We start from the raw sequence: 19,792 nt of genomic DNA, 5'->3' as shown, positions 1-19,792 counted from the left end.
ATTAAAATAAATATTTAAATTATAAAAGAGATAAGTTTGCAATAGTAATAGTCTATTAGAACCCTTCAATAATAAGTTCTTAGTTATTAAGATAATATATTTCACGTTTAAATACTTGATGTTTCAATTCAAAAGTTTTATTACAATATTTTTAATTTTGCCCTAAAACCGCCACGTGTCTATTTTAATTAGTTGCCACTTGGCATCTTGTCTTGTTTTAGTTTTGCTTTTATATATATATATATAGATGTCACTATAAAAACAAAAAAAATCTGATTCAATATAAAATTTATACCATTGTAATACAAACCTCTACAGTTAATAAACAACTTAATCCTATACTTTTTGTAGAATTTTTGGCATACAAAAGACAATAAAAATAATATTAAAATTTGAACAACAACAACAACAACAACAAATTCAGTGTATTCCCATAAAGTAGGATCTGGAGAGGGTAAGATGTACGCAGACCATACCGCTACCTCCGAAGAAGTAGAGAGGCTATTTTCGGTAGACCCCCTGCTCGAGATACAGAACAGTAACAAAAGGATGAATACCACAACAAAAAATTCGTGATAAGAAGTACTGTCACTAGAAAACAGAGAAAATACGACATACGATACATAGGGCAACACGAAAAAGAGAAAATAAGAAGTACGCAAAAAAATACGAAGGACACCTACCTAGTTGTAACATACTCGCACATACCAAAGACACCTAAGAATACTAAGATTCCTAATATTACTAACCCGGCAACACAAGGTCTCACCTAATCGCTTGCTACAATCCACACACTCACACTAGCTTTTTACCCTTATCCGCGACCTCTACACCTTTCTGTCTAGGGTCATGTCCTCAGTAAGTTGAAGTTGCTCCATATTGTGTCTAATCACCTCCCTCTAGTATTTCTTTGGCCTACCTCTACTCCTCCTGAATCCATCCAAAGCTAGCCTCTCACACCTATGAACTGGGGCATCCGCGCCCCTCCTACTCACATGCCCAAACCATCCTAGCCTTTCTTCCCTCATTTTGTCCTTCACTGAAGTCACTCTTACCTTCTCCCAGATAACTTTATTTCTAACTCTGTCCCCTTTAGTAAGTCCACACATCCAACGCAACATCCTCATTTCCGTCACCTTCAATTTTTGGATGTGAGAGTGCTTGACCGGCCAACACTTCGGTCCATACAACATGGCCGGGTGGACTGCCACTTTATATAATTTTCCCTTAAGCTTAAGAGGCATCTTGTTATCACACAACACTCTCGAGGCGAGCCTCCACTTCATCCAATCTGCTCCAATACACATAGAAACATCCTCATCAATCTCCCTGTTCCCCTGAATTGTAGACCCAAGATACTTAAAAACATTCCTCTTACAAACCTCCTGGGCATCCAACCTCACCACCACTTCTTCCTCCTACCTCAAGTGACTAAACTTGCATTCTAAATACTCTGTCTTGGACCTACTCAACCTGAACCTCTTAGACTCAAGGGTTTGCCTCCAAACCTCCAATTTGTCATTCACACCCCTCCTCATCTCATCAATCAGTACTACATCATCCGCAAATAACATACACCAAGGCACCTCGCCCTGAATACTCTGCGTCAACACATCCATCACCAGCGCAAATAAGAAGGGACTAAGGGTCGAACCCTGATGCAACCCTGTCTCGATTGAAAAATGCTCAAAGTCTTCTCCTGCCGTCCTCATCCGGGTCTTTCCTCTATCATACATGTCCTTAATAGCTCGGATGTAAGCCATCGGGACCCCCTCACCTCCAGGCATCTCCACGGAACCTCCCTCGAAACTTTATTATATGCCTTTTCCAGGTCGATGAACACCATGTGTAAATTCCTCTTCCTTTCTCTACACTGCTCCACCAGTTTCCTCACCAGGTGGATTGCCTCTGTTGTCGAGTGGCCAGGTATAAAACCAAACCGATTCTCCAATACGGACACTACCCTCCTCAATCTCCTCTCAACCAATCTCTCTCAAATCTTCATAGTGTGACTCAACGGCTTAATACCCCTATAGTTGTTGCAGCTCTGAATATCACCCTTATTTTTATATAACGGGATCATCGTACTCCATCGCCAAGCCTCAGACATTCTCGCAGTCTTGAAAATGTTGTTAAACAAATCAGTCAATCACCTTAAACCAGTCCTACCAGCATACTTCCAAAAGTCCACCGGGATTTGAAGTATTCTAAAATAATTAACATAAAATAAAATATTAAGTTTTCTGAAATCTAAAATAAAGTATTCTGAAATCTAATTAACATGGATGCCACTATAAAAACAAAAAAATGGTTCAATATCAAGTTTATACCATTATAATATAAAAAAATATTAAGTCAAAATTCAAATTATATTAACCTTACAGACTTTTCTTGTTTTCTTCGTGTGAACATTCTTATCAATAATTTTGCCAACACCGACATTAGACTTGGACCTTGTAACTCGAGTATTTTGTTGATTTTTCTTTTTGATTTCTTCATTTTTTGAGTGAAAATTTCTTCTTCTAAATCAGAATTCAAATCTTGTTCAATTACAATTTTTTTTTCTCTTATCAATCCTCTTACCTTGTGGAACAATCTTTTTGGCTACAAGTATTCTCTGCATGTTCAATTGCAGCTGCTTCAATAATGATGAACTTTTTGAAAAATCAATTTTGATTGGCAAAATTTTGCTTTGATTATGTAAAATCGTAATGGAGAAGGGTAAAACACCCCAAATCAAAGAGAAGCAAAAAAGAATAATCAAACTATTTTCTTGTATTCATATAAAACTTTTTCTATTTTGAGTACAATTAAATTTATTTTTTCGGATGTCTCAATAAAAAAAACAAGAACACTGATATCAATAAAAGTAAAAGTCAATGGGATTAGAGTTTTGAAAGTTGGGGAATACCAACTTCATACCACGAAATATCAAAAGAAGAGAAAAATTTTAAAAAAATTAATGGAAAAGAAGAAGAGTCTTATCGGTAAACTAAAACTGGAAATCGTGTAACTATAGAACTACAAAATTAATTGTTAAAGTAAATAAAAATCAAATACAAAGTATTATTGTAAAAAAATATATTTACCATATTTAAGTGCTTTAATTGTGAACAGATTTTGTTACTTAATTAATATAATTAAAAAAAGAAATAATTATTGATATCAATAATCAAACTTACCATAATTATCAAAAGATTTAATAAAAGTGATACATACTAAAGGCAATAATTTAGGATATAAAATGAATATTAAAAATAAAAAATAATTTTCTAACATTTTTCTGAAAAATTATTCTTAAAAGTTGTTATAACTTGCAATAATTTCTTTAGTCTAGTAATTATTGAAAAATGTTGTCATAAGTTGCAATAAATAATCTAATAAGTTAATTTAGGATAATTTTCACTTACTAAATAAGACTATTATTATATATTTACCTTATTCCTAAATATTTGTCAAAAATATCCAAGAGTTTGGCCAACTGGTTCAGTAAAGTTGGGTTGAGCACAATGAGGTCTCAAGTTCGATTCCCAAAAGAGACAAATACCAGGTGATTTCTTTTCATTTGTTCTAACCTCGATGGACAAAGTTATCTGATACCTGTTGCTGATAGGAGATGACAAGTATCCGTAAAATTAATCAAGGAACAACACAAGCTGATTCAAACACCAAAGTTATCAAAGAAAAAAAAAAAGGATATAAAGCTCTTCCATGATGGATTGTTTCCCTATAGTTCCTTCATATTTCTTAGTTTTCTAGAAATGGAAAACAACATTTTTAGTGGGTGAAAGCTCTATGGGAAGCTATTAATGTCGTAGGGGTAGGCGTTCGGTATTCGGTATTTTTAAATTTTGAGTTTGTTAGTTCGATAATTGGTAATTGAAAGTAGATATAAAATATATTTTTAAATTTTGAGTTTGGTAGTTCAATAATTGGTAATTGAACGTAGATAAAAAATACCATACTTTTAAACTTCGGTTGGGTAATTCGATAATCCATAAAAAAGACATTGATTTGATACGATATTTGATAATACCATATTAAAGTTGGAGAGAAAGGCTAATAGAAATAAATTCAATAAAGGTGAAACACATATTGCTTTGATACGCAGTTTGATATGTGATTCTCTTACACTAAAAATATATGAGAAAAAATTGATATGTTTCTGGAAGCAATTGTTTATTTTGATCAATTCTTTTCAACAACTCATAAAGCCAATTGTTTCAAAACTCTCATCAATGAGAAGTAACATTATACTTTACCTTCTTTCCAATTTTAGTGAAACTACACTTTGAAAGACTAGTGTAAAATTAAATAGACTAAAAAGAGTTTGAGTAGAGAAAACTTTGAATAAGTGCAAAGGGTTTTTAGCTTGTTGGATGTGTTCGTATATAACATTTTACAATCTAGGATAGTATTGATTATTTATAATTAATTATATATAGAATCTCTATTTAATAAATAATTCGATATTCGTTAAGTATCGAATACCAAACGGTATTAACATCTTGACTAAACACAAATTTGAATATCGTAATTTTAAAATGTTACTCTCAAATACTGTACTAAATACAAAATTATTGAATACCGAATATCAAAATTTTCAGTTCGATTCGATAATTCAATTTTTAGTACTTTATGCCAGCCCTAATTAAAGGAGCTCGAAGCTCAAGTTTCAAAAATCAATTTGCGGCAAATAAACTTTATTTTGCGCTGGTGATATCTCAAAAGAATTGAAATATTTCGGGGGTGGGGTGGGGTGGGGTGGGGGGGGGGGGGGGGGGGGAGGGGAGAGGTTTCAAAACTAAAATTTGGAACTATTTGGATAAAATCTAAACTAGTTTGGGACTGAATATCAATCCATTCATTGAAGTCCGATGCTACAATCGAGTGTATTAAACTTATATGGATATTGTATAAAAGTTGCATACCATGTTATTATAGTTGTATTAGATTTTCAGAAATCAACATGAACTTTATACAAAATTTATAGAGAAAAGACATCAAAATATTTTTAAACTTGTCCACAAAACTCACTTTAAAATTTTAACTTTACAAATAATTATTTTTCTCCCTAAACAACATTCAAGTGAATTTTATACAATCCTAATGGCTGACGTGGCAAAATTTTTTAAGTTCAATGCATAATGACAAAAAAGAAGTGAAAAAAATAAGTAGGACCTACTTTTAAATTTTCAGCTACCAACTTTTCTTTCGTTCTTCTTCCTCACAAGTCACACCCCACCACTCCCTCTTTTCTCCTTCCTCTATTTTTTTTTTCTTTTCACTCTACCCATCAAACATCTCCAATCAAATATGTATCAAAATATTGTCATGTGGACTTCTGCAATAAGGTCATCTTCTTATAGAAAAATCTTCAAGAAAATTCAATTTATTCCATCAAAATCAATTTTACTCAATAGTCTGAATTAACTCCATAATTGTCATATTTTTGTTTCTTTTTATCCTTATACTAAAACTCAAAATATTTTGCATTACTATGTAATTCTTCAAGAATCAAATTTCAACGATTTGGATTAAAAATAAAAAATAATGGACCTCAAAATATAATCGAGTTCGAATTCAAAGGGAGGGTGGGGAGGAAAAATGGGGTTTTCAGATGATGAAAAAAAGGGCTGGGGTGGGGTTGAAGAATAAAAAGAGTGGTTGGCGGCGAGCTGCAGATAATTAGGGTGGGGGGTATTTTGTTTTAAAACATAATTTATTACGTGGCTCCGATGTGGCGTATGTATAATGAACTTTCCGTAGTGAGAGTGATGTGATATTCTAGAGGTGGTGTGAAATTCATTTGAAAGTTCTTTAAGAGAAAAAGAATTATCTGTAATGTATATTACTAAAGTAAGTTTTGTGGACAAGTTTGAGAACGTTTTGATGTCTTTTCTTAAAGGAAAAAAGGTCAAATTTGCCTCTTTACTTTGAAAAATTGGCTAAATATATTCTTCGTTATATTTTGGGGTCAAATTTACCCTCACTGTCATACTTTTAGGTCAAATTTACCCCTCTACTTTGAAAAATTGGCTAAATATATTCTTCGCCATACTTTGGAGCTAAATTTACCCTTGATTTCATACTTTGGGGTCATATTTACCCTCATTATTAAGAAACTTGTCATCTGTGCCCTTCTCTTAATAGAAAATCTCAAATCAACATTAAATTGCCCAATTTTTAAAATAAATCACACCCTAATCTAATTCGCCCGATTCGACCCACAAAAAATACACAAATATACTCCTCCCTGAGTTCTGTTGGTTGAATTTTTTCAACGAACAAAAATACTTCTCGTTCAACGTGAATGCTGGTAGGCTGTTTACAAATAAAAAAAATGTAAAACGAAATGGGATAACGTAAAAGCATGAAACTAGAGAAAATGTCTATTACAAACTCTGCTCTTGTTTGATTATATTCAAATTTTAAAATTTGGTATGCAATTTTATGTGCATCGAGATTCTAGAATCAATGAATAAATTTTCTGATCAAATGACTTGATGAAATTTTTTTATAAAACTAAATTGCATATAAAGATATATATGAATGAAGAGATGTCACGATTGACACATAGGGAGACTTCTTACCTCAACCACCCAGAAAAATATCCAATGGGCATAATCTATTGTATTTGACTGTCAAGTGCCATTTTTCATGAGCTTCACACTGATGCAGATCCATGAACTGAGAGAGGGATATATTTCTTTTGTATTTACACTGATGCAAATTATTTTTTCATGAGCTATGCTACAGGGACGAAGCTATAGTGCCTTATGGGGGTTCGGGCGAACCCAGTAGCTTTTACGTAGACCCTATATTTATACTACTAAATTCTGAATATATGTATATTATTATATACTGTAAACTCATTGTCAAACATTGTTGCTTGACCCAGTGGTTGTTGGGTCAGTTTTAAGGCTATCTTTGGCCCACAGATGTGGGTTCGAACCCCAGCAGCATATGTTTAGTTTTCCTTGATTTTTATGCTTTTTTACTTAATTCAGAACATACTTCAAATCCTGGCTCCGCCTCTGCTATGCTATAATAAATATCCAGTGGCTTAATTTCGTTGAAAATTTTTGACCAACAGAACTAAAGAAGGTATATTTATTTGTGTCTTTATTGTGGGTCGAATCAGGCGAATTAGATTATGATGTGATTTATTTTAAAAATTGAAAAATTTTATGTTGATTTAGGCTTTTTTGTTAAGAGAAGGACATATATGAAAATTTTCTTAACAACGAGGGTAAATTTCATCCTAAACTATGACATCAAGGATAAATTTGACTCCAAAGTATGACTAAGGGAATATTTAGCAATATTTCTAACTATAAGGTAAATTTAGATCTACAGTATGACAACAAAGATAAATTTGCCCCAAAGTATGACAAAGGATATATTTAGTCAATTTTACAAATAGAAGGGTAAATTTGACCATTTTCCCTTTCTTAAATTTATACAGTTATGTACATTTTCATACATGAATCATATGAGTAAGATTTTATGCGCGATCTTTTTTCTAGAAACCTAACATGAACTTTATACAAAATTTGAACAGTTACATATTTCATATGATTTTCTACATTTTTCGTACATAAAAATTGTAAGCGGAATTCTAAATTTGAACGCGATATACATATTTAATATCATATTTTATACAGTTTTCATACAAGAAAAATGTGGCTAAAATACTAAGCCTTGAGCTAAATGTACATATTTCATACCGATTTTCTACAATCTTCGTAGACGAAAAATGTGAGAAAAATTCTGCGCTTTAAGCAAAATTTTATTTATGTTTTGGAAAACAAGTCTTGCTATAATAAACGGAAATCACCTTTTATGTTTGGTAAATATAAGTCCAAATTTTGTATATATAGAAAAAAAGAAATTCTCCTATTTTTTATCATCTCCTAAGATGGAGCCCACAAAACTTAATTGATTTAGCCTAAGTTGGTTCATCAATTAAGAGGAGAAATTCTGGCATTCCAAGAATATATGATTGCAACATGAAGATCAAGAGGTCGTTTCGCCTCTTGTCCCCGACTATGGGAATATGTTCTCATACAATCTTATTTCATGAAATCAATAGGGGATCAACAAGGGTTTCTACATAGATTTCTGCTGCAGCGCATTCCTTAAACTGATCAACAACCTCTAGTTGTCTAGTTGAACCATCATATATCATGATAACTGGAGGAAGTAAAAGTAACGATCTATTTTTATTTGACTGGCAAAAAGGTGCAGAGAAAATGGGTGAAAAGAATATGAACTTCCCAAGATCTTTAGGATATTGACGGTGAAAATGTTTGTCCATGATACTTTAACTCCATAATCCTTCATAATCCAGACATCAAAATTACTTCCTTCATAACAAATAGGACAAAGTATAAAAAGGTCACTTCCCACCACTCCTAGAGTTAAAGGATAACTGCCTTTTCCGTAACTGGTCGGAAGCTCCACCTTTTTCATGTCTCGTCTGGTAAATCAAGAGAAATGATGTTGCACATATTGAACGTATCAACATCAGCAGATAAAGCCTAATAAAGTTGCCCTGAAACTTATTGATCGTTCTCAAAGAATCAGCCTTCAAACTATAAATGTTGACTATGGTCTCATACGAGCCATCATCCTCAGATATACACTGAATAACTACCACTTTATAATCGCCATGTGACTCATCATATCCAAAGCCATATTTGCAATAGTAAGAGCAATCCTTCCTCAATTTCTCTCCAAATGTAGGCAATTTCTTTGCCTTCTTAATTGTGGAGTTCCATAGAATTGGCTCTTCTATCTTATTGTATAGATAAATCAATCCATCGATAGAACCCACTATCCAAGTATAAATAGTGGGGTTTTCCAAGGGAGAATCTATGTCAAATAGTTGAGTGCTTTTTTCATTGTATAATAAGGAAGGAAGACAACATACATGAAATTGCCTGTGGATTCTTGAAACATAATCCTATGATTGCTGCATTCATTGTCATTAGATGTTAATTTTAGATGGGTTTCTACAAACTTAGGATTGGATATTAGTTGAAGCCATGATTTTGAAACGCACATGAACTTCAACAGAGACTTTGGGGGAACCTTTAATAGGATCTCTATGATGAATTTATGTGGAAGAATAGGAATTATTGAATCAGCCATAAGTTTAATGGATCTTGTGGCAAAGCTGATCAAGTAAAGAAGTAGCAACGAAGGAGAAGGTACAAACTGGTTTGACTCACCTAATGAAAAAACATAAAATAGAAACATATAGAGTAAGGGAAACGGTTGATGGATTTTCTCTTTGTGATAATCCCATAGCCATGTCTGAGATCCCGAAGCTACGTGGTGAAGAGATTAATGTTTTTGGAGAGAAATAGACTACAAAAACATCTTCCACCTTTTTAAAAGAAATTATTTTCTGGATTTTGTACCATTGATGATTATTTGAATAAAATAAAAAATGAAAAGCAGTGGAAGAATCTACCTAAAGGGGAGCCATGATCACAGGGTTCAAGCCTTGGAAACAACCTTTATTAGAAATGCAAGGTAAGACTGCATACCATAGATACTTGTGGTTGGGCGCTGCCCCGGATCCCGAGCATAGCGGGAACCTCGGTGCACCGGGCTGCTTTTTTAGGGGAAGAATCCACCTCTGATCATTTATTTCTCAATAATCTAATATACTATTTATAGGTTTTGGGAACACGTTTCCTCTAACATTCTTTGTATACAAGTACGAATAAACTATATGAATCCGTGATATCCATTTTGCATCATTTGGGACTTGTTTTATTCCGATACTCAACAATATCGTGTTCTCTTCACACTCTAAAGACAATCAAATAGCTAACTATACAATGAAAAAAGGGCTTTGCTAGAGTACGTGCCCTACTTATCAATGAATTTAACGTAAGAGTTGCCTTTGGATGGAACGGGTTGCCTGACATGTTCCAAGGAAGCAGTAAAACATGAAGTAAAGAACACAATAATTTTTATATGGAAAACACCCGGCTCAAAAAGGTGTAAAAAACCACGACCAGTACTTCTACAGGATTTAACCACAACTTCACTAAATAATTTTGAGCCTCAACAACGACTGATTACAAGACTCTTGTAACCAACAACTAGGAATTATAAACTCCAGTTTCTATACCTCAATAACTAGGAATCGTAAACTCTAATTCCTATAACTCAACAACTAGGAATCATAAACTCTAATTTCTATAACTCAACAATGACGCTTGACTGTTGAACCCACTTCTAGTTATCCCAAACTTGAAGTTAACTCAGCTCAGTATTATTCCTAAACAATCAATCTAGGAAAGCAATAAATTACAACTCAATAAGAACAATACATTTAAAATGACTCATGAACTGTAAAGTTTAATCCTGTGAAACAAGTTCGTCAATCTGTTCCTTTGTACTGGCAGCATTTGAATCTTCAGTCAGATTTCTCTCAATTTTGAACTTTCTCAATTTGCTTGTGTTTAGCCTTTTCTCTCTCTGTAAGTGCGTAAGTTACTCTGAATGATACATCTTCCATTTAAGCACAGCTCTCCAAAGATTCATTCATTATTTCAAACTCTTCCTTTAATCAGAACTCTCATTGCATAGAGGTCTACTTCAAGTGAGACTCCTTCTTCAATTCCAGCTCTTGTCTCCTTAGTGTTGTAATAAAATTCCAACTCTTTAAATCAGCTTATCTTCAAGTATTTTACTGAACCACAACTTCTTCAATTTCTCATGTGATAAGTAAATTGAGTATATCAGAATTAGGCTCGCTCATTCATTCCTGACTTTAAGCAATCTTTGTCTGCATCTATCAGTGAAATCTGAAACCTGTCTTCCTATGCTTGGACCAGCTCAGGTAACATGGTCCATTCATGTGTCAGTCATCAAAAACTTCATTGATCTAACAAAGAGTCCTTCAATTTGTATGTTTCTTATCTTGCGTAGACTTCTTCAATCTGCAGAATCTTTCTCCTTCTATGCATAGGACTCTTCAGGATATGCTCAGAAGTGAAACTCCTTCTTTTCATAGGACTCCTTTTTCAACTCAACTTGCTTTCCCTTATCATCAAGTGTTTGAATCAAATTTAATTTCTTCAAATTAGCACATGTTTATTTTCTTGAGTTTATCATAATTAACCACTCATCTGATTCTTTATTTCTTCCACCCTTGTCTTTAATCATCGATGATTTTGCTACAAGTTTCAGCTACATTAGACAGTGCGTCTGTGAACCAGCTTGACTGACATGTTTCATATTATATTATTAGTTTATCAATCATCAAAACTACATCGTACCCAACAGGCTTATACCAAAACAAGTTTTTAAAGTGGTTGTTTTCAGGATTCTGGTTTATAGAAGATGTTTGCAACACTAGTAAAAAGATAGCACTACAGGTCTGTTACAAAATACATGGAGAAAGCAAAGAATACATTACAAGACTTCTTCGTTTCGATCCATGCAGTCAGCAACCATTGATTAGCTTACACTTCCTGAAATTCAATAGTACAAAACAAGTTAAGGTTGCATCTCACAAAATTTTGGTAAAAACATTGTAAAGCACTGCAAAAATAGCCATCTAGATGCGAGAAAATCATCATTATTGGTAAGCAATGATGTCTGAGCAGCACTATGTTGAAACTTCAAACCTATTGCAACGCTGCGCGCCACATTTTCCATATATATCAGTCCTGTTCCCTTTTTCTGGGGTATACATCATGAATAATGTACAGAATTTCATCCTCTGGATGTCTTTTGACGAAAGTAATAACTTGATAAAGAATTAGTCCGCCAGGACGTTTTCAAGAATATGCATAGAAAAGAAGAATCTCCCTTTTTCTTTTTTGATAACTATGGCCGGCCATCTTTCTCGCACATCGACTAAATCCACGAGATATCTGACACCTGCCCCAGCAACAAATACCTGCACTACTAAAAAAAATAGTTATTTTGACCACAAATTTGGTCGGTTTTTTATCTTTTATTTTATTTTAAAAAACGCTTTTATATTTTAAAATTTCAAAATAATCATTTTAATAATTTTTATATTAATTATTATTTATTTATTTTTAAAAAAATTAAAAATCGACCACTTGTGGTCAGTTTTGGAATTAACTTTCTTTTGAAAATGGTCGGTTTTATTTAAAAAATATTATTAAAAAGTATTTTTAAAAAGTGACCACTTGTGATCGGTTTTATTTTCAAAATTGAATTTAAAATATTTTATAAAAGTGACCATAAGTGGTCGGTTTTGGAATTAAAAAAAAAAGAAAATAATTTTAAAAAACCGACCACTTGTGGTCGATTTTATTTAAAAAATATAATCAAAAAGCATTTTTAAAAAGCAACCACTCGTGGTCAGTTTTATTTTAAAAATTAAATTTAAAATATTTTATAAAACCGACTACAAGTGGTCGATTTTTGATTTAAAAAAATAAAAAAAAATAATTTTAAAATATCGACCACTTGTAGTCGATTTTATTTAAAAATTATAATTTAAAAGTATTTTTAAAAAGCGACCACATGTGGTCGATTTTATTTTAAAAATTAAATTTAAAATAATTTATAAAAGCGACCACAAGTGGTTGGTTTTAAAATAAAAAAATAAAAAAAGAAAATAATTTTAAAAAATCGACCACTTGTGGTCGATTTTATTTAAAAAATTAAAAAGTATTTTTAAAAAGCGACAACTTGTGGTCAGTTTTATTTAAAAATTAATTTTAAAATATTTTATAAAAGCGATCATAAGTGGTCGGTTTTTTAAAAGATTTTCAGAAAAACGACCACATGTGGTCGGATTTTCTAATAGATTTTCAGAAAACCGACCACAAGTGGTCGATTTCTAATAGAGTTTTCCAGAAAACCGACCACATGGTCGGTTTTCACTTTTTTTTTTTTTCCAGAAAATCGACTACATGTGGTGGGTTTTAATTTTTTTTTTGAAAACTGACCACATGTGGTTATTTTTTTTTATAAATTTAAATAAAATCGACCACATTTGTTCGATTTTTTGATAAATTAAATAGTTAATTTAAATAAAAAATCAACCACTTGTGGTCGGTTTATTTTGAAAATTTATTTTATTTAAAATTTTTTTTAAAAAAATAATATTGAATTTCAAAAAAATAAATATATTTTTTAAAAAACTGACCACACGTTGTCGGTTTTCAAAAAGCTACCACGCTTTTTGGTCGGTTTTCCAGTTTTTTTTGGTAGTGCTGGTAACTCTGTCCACCAAGGAATAATCACTTACAGTTTTTTTTTTTTGCCTTTATTGAGATTTGATCCCGAGACCTAAGTTCTCAATCCACATCATTGACTCTTAGGCCACACATTTGGGTGCGAAAAGAAGAAAACTCTGAACTGTTCATACTTCAAGATAGACCCATCAGATCACATCCTCGTGAACGAACATCTTATTATCCACTACCAACACTGTAATAGATAAAATAAAATGTGCTCATACAAATTACTACATACAAACAAAGGAGTGAAGAAATTAATAAGGTGGGATGGAAACTATGGGAGATCAGGGTCAAATCCATTTAAGAAAACTAGGCAATCTCTTCTCATATGTCTAAGCTTGATGAACAGACAACAATAAAACACTCACACCATGTATGGATGTGCCGCATCTCAAAGTTGTATCATGATAACATAGTTTTAAGCCAAACTATTATTCAATATGGCATTGAAATTGTCTAATTAACCTAAGTGGTATCATTAGTGAACAATAGATAGAATGTGACCATATTTCCTCTTCTGTGATGGACAATCTCAAATCCCCTTTTCCCACCATCTTCTATTAGTCTATTGATGGTCACTGTTCCAATAAGAAAAAAGAGCAAAGATACAAGGTTCCTTTGTTTTTTACCCCTTCGAATTTTGAGTGTCTATATGGAGCATCATTCGGATGACATTTTTTCCTTTTTATTAAGGGCATAATTTCTAACATTAATGTTGAAAAGATTACACAAAATGGACCTGGCAAAAGACTCTAGCAAGTCCAGAAATTCTGAATGCATTCCTAGCATTCTCACATAAAAAGCACCATCCTGCGTTAAACACGCTCGGAGGGCAGCAAACCCCTTTGGCACATTAGTCTTCTGCCAATTCCCAGTCAGTTTTCTTCTAAATTGAAGACTAAAGTTGACAATTAGCTCACAAAATTGTTGTTGCTTTAGAAATTTAAGACTAAAGTTGACAATTGTTTCCAACTATACACTCAACATTAAAGAACTAGTTCTTTTAATAATGCTTAATTATCAAAAAGCATTTAGTAAATAGGGAAAAATTTGTAAACTGTATGTTTGTGTCTGTCCTTTTTCTTAATAGACGTGAAAAGTGATAAAGTGGCAGTTAAAATGGAACAGATGGAGAATTTTCTTTGTCAAAAGTGTATTTTTTAAACATCGATGTCTGACGTGGCAAAATATGTGCTTTAAAACCAGTTTCAAGCGCGTGAAAAACTTAGGTTTAACCATATTTTTTCACTTTATTTATTGAAAAGATTTCTAACATTTCACTCTGATCTTTTTCACAATTTCCAGTGATTATGTGATCGGAAAAAAGGTCAGTCCAACCTAAACTAACTGAAAAATGCGTGAACTGTTGAACTCCTCCACTTGTTTCTTTCTTTCCTCAAAATAATAATTACTATTTCAGTTCGTTATCCAGAACAAGTTCGAACTTGCTAATATTTTTAGTCGAAAAGTTACAATTACTTACTCACCCACATCTATCAAATTCTTTCTTGTTTCGATTGAGTCAGAAGAGGACACAAATAATAATACAAGTAAAATTAGTAACAATGCAAAGTTGTTGATCTTTGTGAGTGGATTTCTTAGAAGAGTCTTTATCCCATATTTTGCGATGGATTTGCATGGAAAACTTGATTAGCCGGGTAATGAGTTGTTTAGTACAAAAGATTCAATCAACAGTAGAGCTAAAAAATGAAGAAAAAATGGGGGAGATGGCGGGACGACCTGGGGGATGGGAAATGAAGGGAATGATCAAGGGGATGGGGGAGTGGGGTTTCAATTTTTTTTTTATATTACACACGCCATTCAATAATTGGTCTATTCTATACATCATAAGCAAGTGTATTCCCGCACTTGGTCTTATGTATGCGGATGTTTAAAAGATACACTTCTGCGAACGTTAAGTGTCTATCTGATCTTAAGTGTCTGTCTGATCACTCATTAACTTTGAGCGACTATCCTACAAATTGTGCCAAGTTTATGTGGTTGTCTCGGTACTGTTAACAATTACAATTTTAGTATTATGTATAATAAGCAATTAATTTCCTGCTCTGTTGTTTTCAATAGAAAATCTCAAGTTCTGTTAATTTTTGAAATAACCTAAGTCATCCCGTTCTCTTTAAAAGAAAACTACAACTAAAGAACCCTTGAATTCTTCATTACGATGTTTCATGTTCAGTGTATGCGAGGAGATACCAATAAATGTTGTTACTCTCTCCTTTGTTGGAAAGTATACAGATAAAGTAAAACATAGTCCAACAACTTTAAGAACTACAAGCTATACATATATATTCAATGTTCTGTTATCTAAGCAGAATTCTTACAACTTATAAGCATAGTGATTGTGAGGCTTCCAGGTCAGATAATGTTAGGGGGTTCACAAGGCTTTCGACATAGATTTCTTCAGCATGGGCTCTGTCAACATCAAGCGTGTGCTTTAATTGTCCGGTTGAACTGTATATTTCATGATGGATGAGTGAAGAAAAAGCAAAATCTCGCCCTTATTTGACTGGAGCATATGTATATAAAATGTGTTAATGCATGGAAAATACACATGTCGCCTAGCATGATATTCGATGGCGATCAGTTTTGTCCAAAATATGCAATCCTTCAAAATCCACACATCATTAGTTGTAGTAGTAGGATCTAGCTGACAAGTATAAAGCATAGAAAGGTCACTTCCCACGACTCCCAGTTTGAAATTAGAATAGTCTTCTCCACCAATGGGGACCTCTAAGCTTCCCCATGTCTCGTCTGCCAAATCAAGATAAATGATGTTGCACACATCGTAATCATCAAGACCAGCAGATGCAGTCCAACAAAGCTTCCCATTGACAAATTTACCTGTAGAAAGTGTTCTTTTCAATGTTTTTCGGGTACAAGAATCTGTATTTAGGCACAACAACTTTAACACAAGTTTAAGTCTAAAAACAAGAATACCTATGAAGTTACACAACACCTTCAACACAAGATAAAAAATGATCTATCCAAGAAGTGTGTTATAATTTTAGAAATAAGATGAAACAAAAAGTTAAAGCCAAGACCTCCGAATTCATGGAGTGTCCTTAAGAAAATAATCTCCCTCAAATACCCAAGGTTATGAAATTTTCTTCCCAGGATAAAATGACTTTCATTCCAACAATAGCGTTACCTCAAATTATTGGATTCGTCGAACTCACTCAACAGTTAATGATCACAATGAGTTTTTGAAGAGAAGAAGATTGTTTTAGCTGTCAAAAATCATGTCTATACCTGAGGAATATGTCAGGTATTTATAGCCTTAATGTGTCCCATCAGAAAGAAAGTATTGGTTCAAGAAAAAGACATCTTTTCAGTACATTCACATCACCTGTGCCCAGTCTGTGCTGGAATTGCGCCCGATCTGCGACCGTAGGTGACATTGTCCAAATTCCAGTGGCTTCTGCGTTACACCTTCTACCGCAGGTTGCCAGGTGCGCGCACAGATCACTTATTTGCGCAAAACAGTGTGTCCTTACCTCGAAGGGTCGCATCGCTTCGAGGTGCGTTGTGCATGCATATGCCCAGCGTCAGAAATGTGCCCGCATATAAAGAAAAATAATTCTATCAGATTCTTTGGATTAAATTTCACTTGTTCTTTAAGTTTCAAATAAAATTTGTCTGAAAAGATAGATCTCATAGATTGATCATTTGCCAAATCCAAATCCAAATCCGAAGCCGAGGCCGAGGCCGAGCAAGCGACGATAAAGACGGTGCGAGGCACCTCCGTGTTGTTGCCTCACTATCCAAGTGGACATATGTTTCTCAATATAAATACATAAAAGCTTCTTTCTCCCACCAATATGGGAGAATTTAGTAGACTTTTTTATTTGAGCATACTTTCTATTTTAGTGTGGACTCACTTTTCCTTCACTATTTTTCCTCTATTTTTCATTAATTCATACACCTTGAACCCAACAATCCGCCACATGAATGGGGAATGACTATCTTATGAAGAATTTACAGACAAGTATGTGATCATTTAGCAAATACTGATTGCATTTGGATAAGTGGGTTTCCTTTTGAACTTTCTGTAGTGAACATGCATCGGATGCACTAGGTCAATCGGTAGATTTGATATCTTTGAACCATCGATCTTTAATGTACACTTAGACAACACATGTTACACAATGAGCCTTTTACCGTTTATGGTTCTCACGATTTTGTTCCTTTTCAGCCATGAACACGTCCCGATTTCATTAGAGTTTAGAGAATAGAACTTTACTAACATTCTCCTTGAAGAGGCTTCCACTTCGCCATCACATAGGTGATTTCTAAATATTCAATCCTTCAAATTAAACTATTTCGTCAAATCTGCCAAATTTAGATAATCATTAAAAGACTTCACACAATCAATTTTATCCTTGTTTACTAAATGTCGTCTACATCATGAGAATGAGTTGGGTATAATGACATTGTTGAACCTGTAAGACACAACTTTGTTTGATCTCTTTGAACCTAGCTCTTGGGATCTCCAGTCTGCTAGGTAGAGTTACCGCCATGCTGACTTGTCTTAGGCCTTAAACCCATTCACTTGGATGTCCTCTCAACTCCTTCTCTAGATAGTTTTTTTGTAAGTGGATCAGACACATTATCCTTTGACTTTACATAGTCAACAGTGATAATTCCACTAGAGATAATTTCTCTAATGGTATTTATGTCTCCGTCTTATGTGACGAGATTTATCGTTGTACATCATGCTCCCTGTCCTACCTATTGCAGCCTGACTATCACAATGTATAAATACTGGTGCCAATGGTTTGGGCTAATAAGGAATATCTTTGAAGAAATTCCGGAGCCATTCTGCTTCTTCACTGGCTTTATCTAATGCAATAAATTCTAATTCAATTATAGAGCAAGTAATACATGTTTGTTTGGACAATTTCCAAGAGACTACTCCTCCACCTATTGTAAATACGTATCCACTCGTGGATTTTACTTTATTTGATCCGGTGATCCAGTTTGCATCACTATATCCATCAAGTACCGCGGGATATTTATTATAATTCAAAGCATAGTCTTAGGTGTATTTAAGATACCCCAAAACTCTTTTCATTGCCATCCAATGAGTTTTGTTGGAATTACTCATGTAATGACTCATTTTACTAATAACGCATGCTATGTTTGGTCGTGTACAAGTCATTATATATATTAAACATCTCAATATTCTTGCGTACTCCAATTGTGAGCCACTTTCACCTTCATTCTTTCGAAGTGCGGAGCTCACATCCAATGGAGTCTTGGCAATACCAAATTTCATGTACTTGAATTTGTCGAGTACTTTTTTGATGTAGTAAGACTGTTTACAATGCCAATCCTTGAGGAGTTTTATGAATTCTTATTCCTAATATCACATCCGCCACTTCAAGGTCTTTTCTATCAAACTTGCTCTCAAGCATTAGTTTTGTGGCCTTTATATCAGAAATGTCTCTACTGATGATCAACATATCATCCACATATTAAAAAACAATGACTTGGTGATTTGGGGTGTATTTAATGTAAACACATTTATTACATTCATTTATCTTGAACCTGTTTGCCAACATAATTTGATCAAACTTCGCATGACACTGTTTAGGTGCTTGTTTTAGTCTATAAAGTGACTTAACAAGTTTACACACCTTATTTTCTTTTCCTGGAACCACAAAACCCTTGGGTTATTCTATATAAATTTCTTCCTCTAATTCTCCATTCAGGAATGCCATTTTTACATCCATTTGATGGATTTCAAGACCGTATACTACCGCTAAGGAAATTGACATTCAAATCGACGTTATCCTTGTTAATGACAAGTATTTATCAAAGTAATCAAGGCCTTCTTTCTGTTTGAAGCCTTTTACTACAAGTCTTGCCTTGTACTTGTTAATAGTACCATCCATTTTCATTTTCTTTTTAAAGATCTATTTAGAACCTAAATGTTTATTTCTAGGAGGAATATCAATAATTACCATGTATGGTTACTTAAGATTGATATAATATCACTATTGACTGCCCCTTTCCAAAAGGATGAGTCAGAAGATGCCATCGCTTCTCTAAATATTTGAGGCTCATTTTCTAAGAGAAATGATACAAAATCTGATCCAAATGAAGCTGGCGTTCTTTGACGTATACTACATCTTGAATTCTCATCATTATGTACATCCTCACTTGGTGTATCCTGAGGTCGTTTAGAACCCCCACTAGACTATTCATGTCTAATTTTATACGGATAAATATGTTCAAAGAATTCAGCATTATCCAATTCAACTACGGTATTTTCATTGATATCTGGATGTTTGGATTTATGAACCAAAATTCGACATGCTTTACTACTTTTAGCATATCCTGTGAACACGTAGTCCACCGTCTTAGGTCCTATCCATACTCTTTTAGGCATAAAAACTTAGACCTTTGCTAGACACCCCCACACTTTAAAATATTTCAAGTTAGGTTTCCTTCCTTTCCATTTTCATATGGAATTGATTGTGTCTTACTATGGGGCACTCTATTGTGTATTCGGTTATCTCTAA

The 19,792-nt window shown here is 33.5% G+C and overlaps 1 protein-coding gene and 1 pseudogene across 1 annotated transcript; both read right to left on the bottom strand.

Annotated features, from left to right (window-relative positions):
- Nucleotides 1-8,080: 8,080 nt before the first annotated feature.
- LOC107847416 lies at nt 8,081-9,156 on the bottom strand (annotated as a pseudogene).
- Nucleotides 9,157-15,592: 6,436 nt separating this feature from the next.
- On the bottom strand, nt 15,593-16,777 carry LOC124888804. The gene is made up of 3 exons (XM_047400095.1): nt 16,615-16,777; nt 15,818-16,109; nt 15,593-15,719 (listed from the first exon to the last, which is right to left on the bottom strand). Exons 1-3 carry the CDS (start codon nt 16,775-16,777, stop codon nt 15,593-15,595), a joined length of 582 nt encoding a protein of 193 aa, XP_047256051.1.
- Between the last annotated feature and the right edge of the window lie 3,015 nt (nt 16,778-19,792).

This window comes from Capsicum annuum, chromosome 11 (genome assembly GCF_002878395.1).
Source record: "Capsicum annuum cultivar UCD-10X-F1 chromosome 11, UCD10Xv1.1, whole genome shotgun sequence".
NCBI lineage: Eukaryota > Viridiplantae > Streptophyta > Magnoliopsida > Solanales > Solanaceae > Capsicum > Capsicum annuum.
The sequence above is the reverse complement of the archived record's forward strand: the minus strand, read 5'-3'. Positions and strand labels throughout refer to the sequence as shown.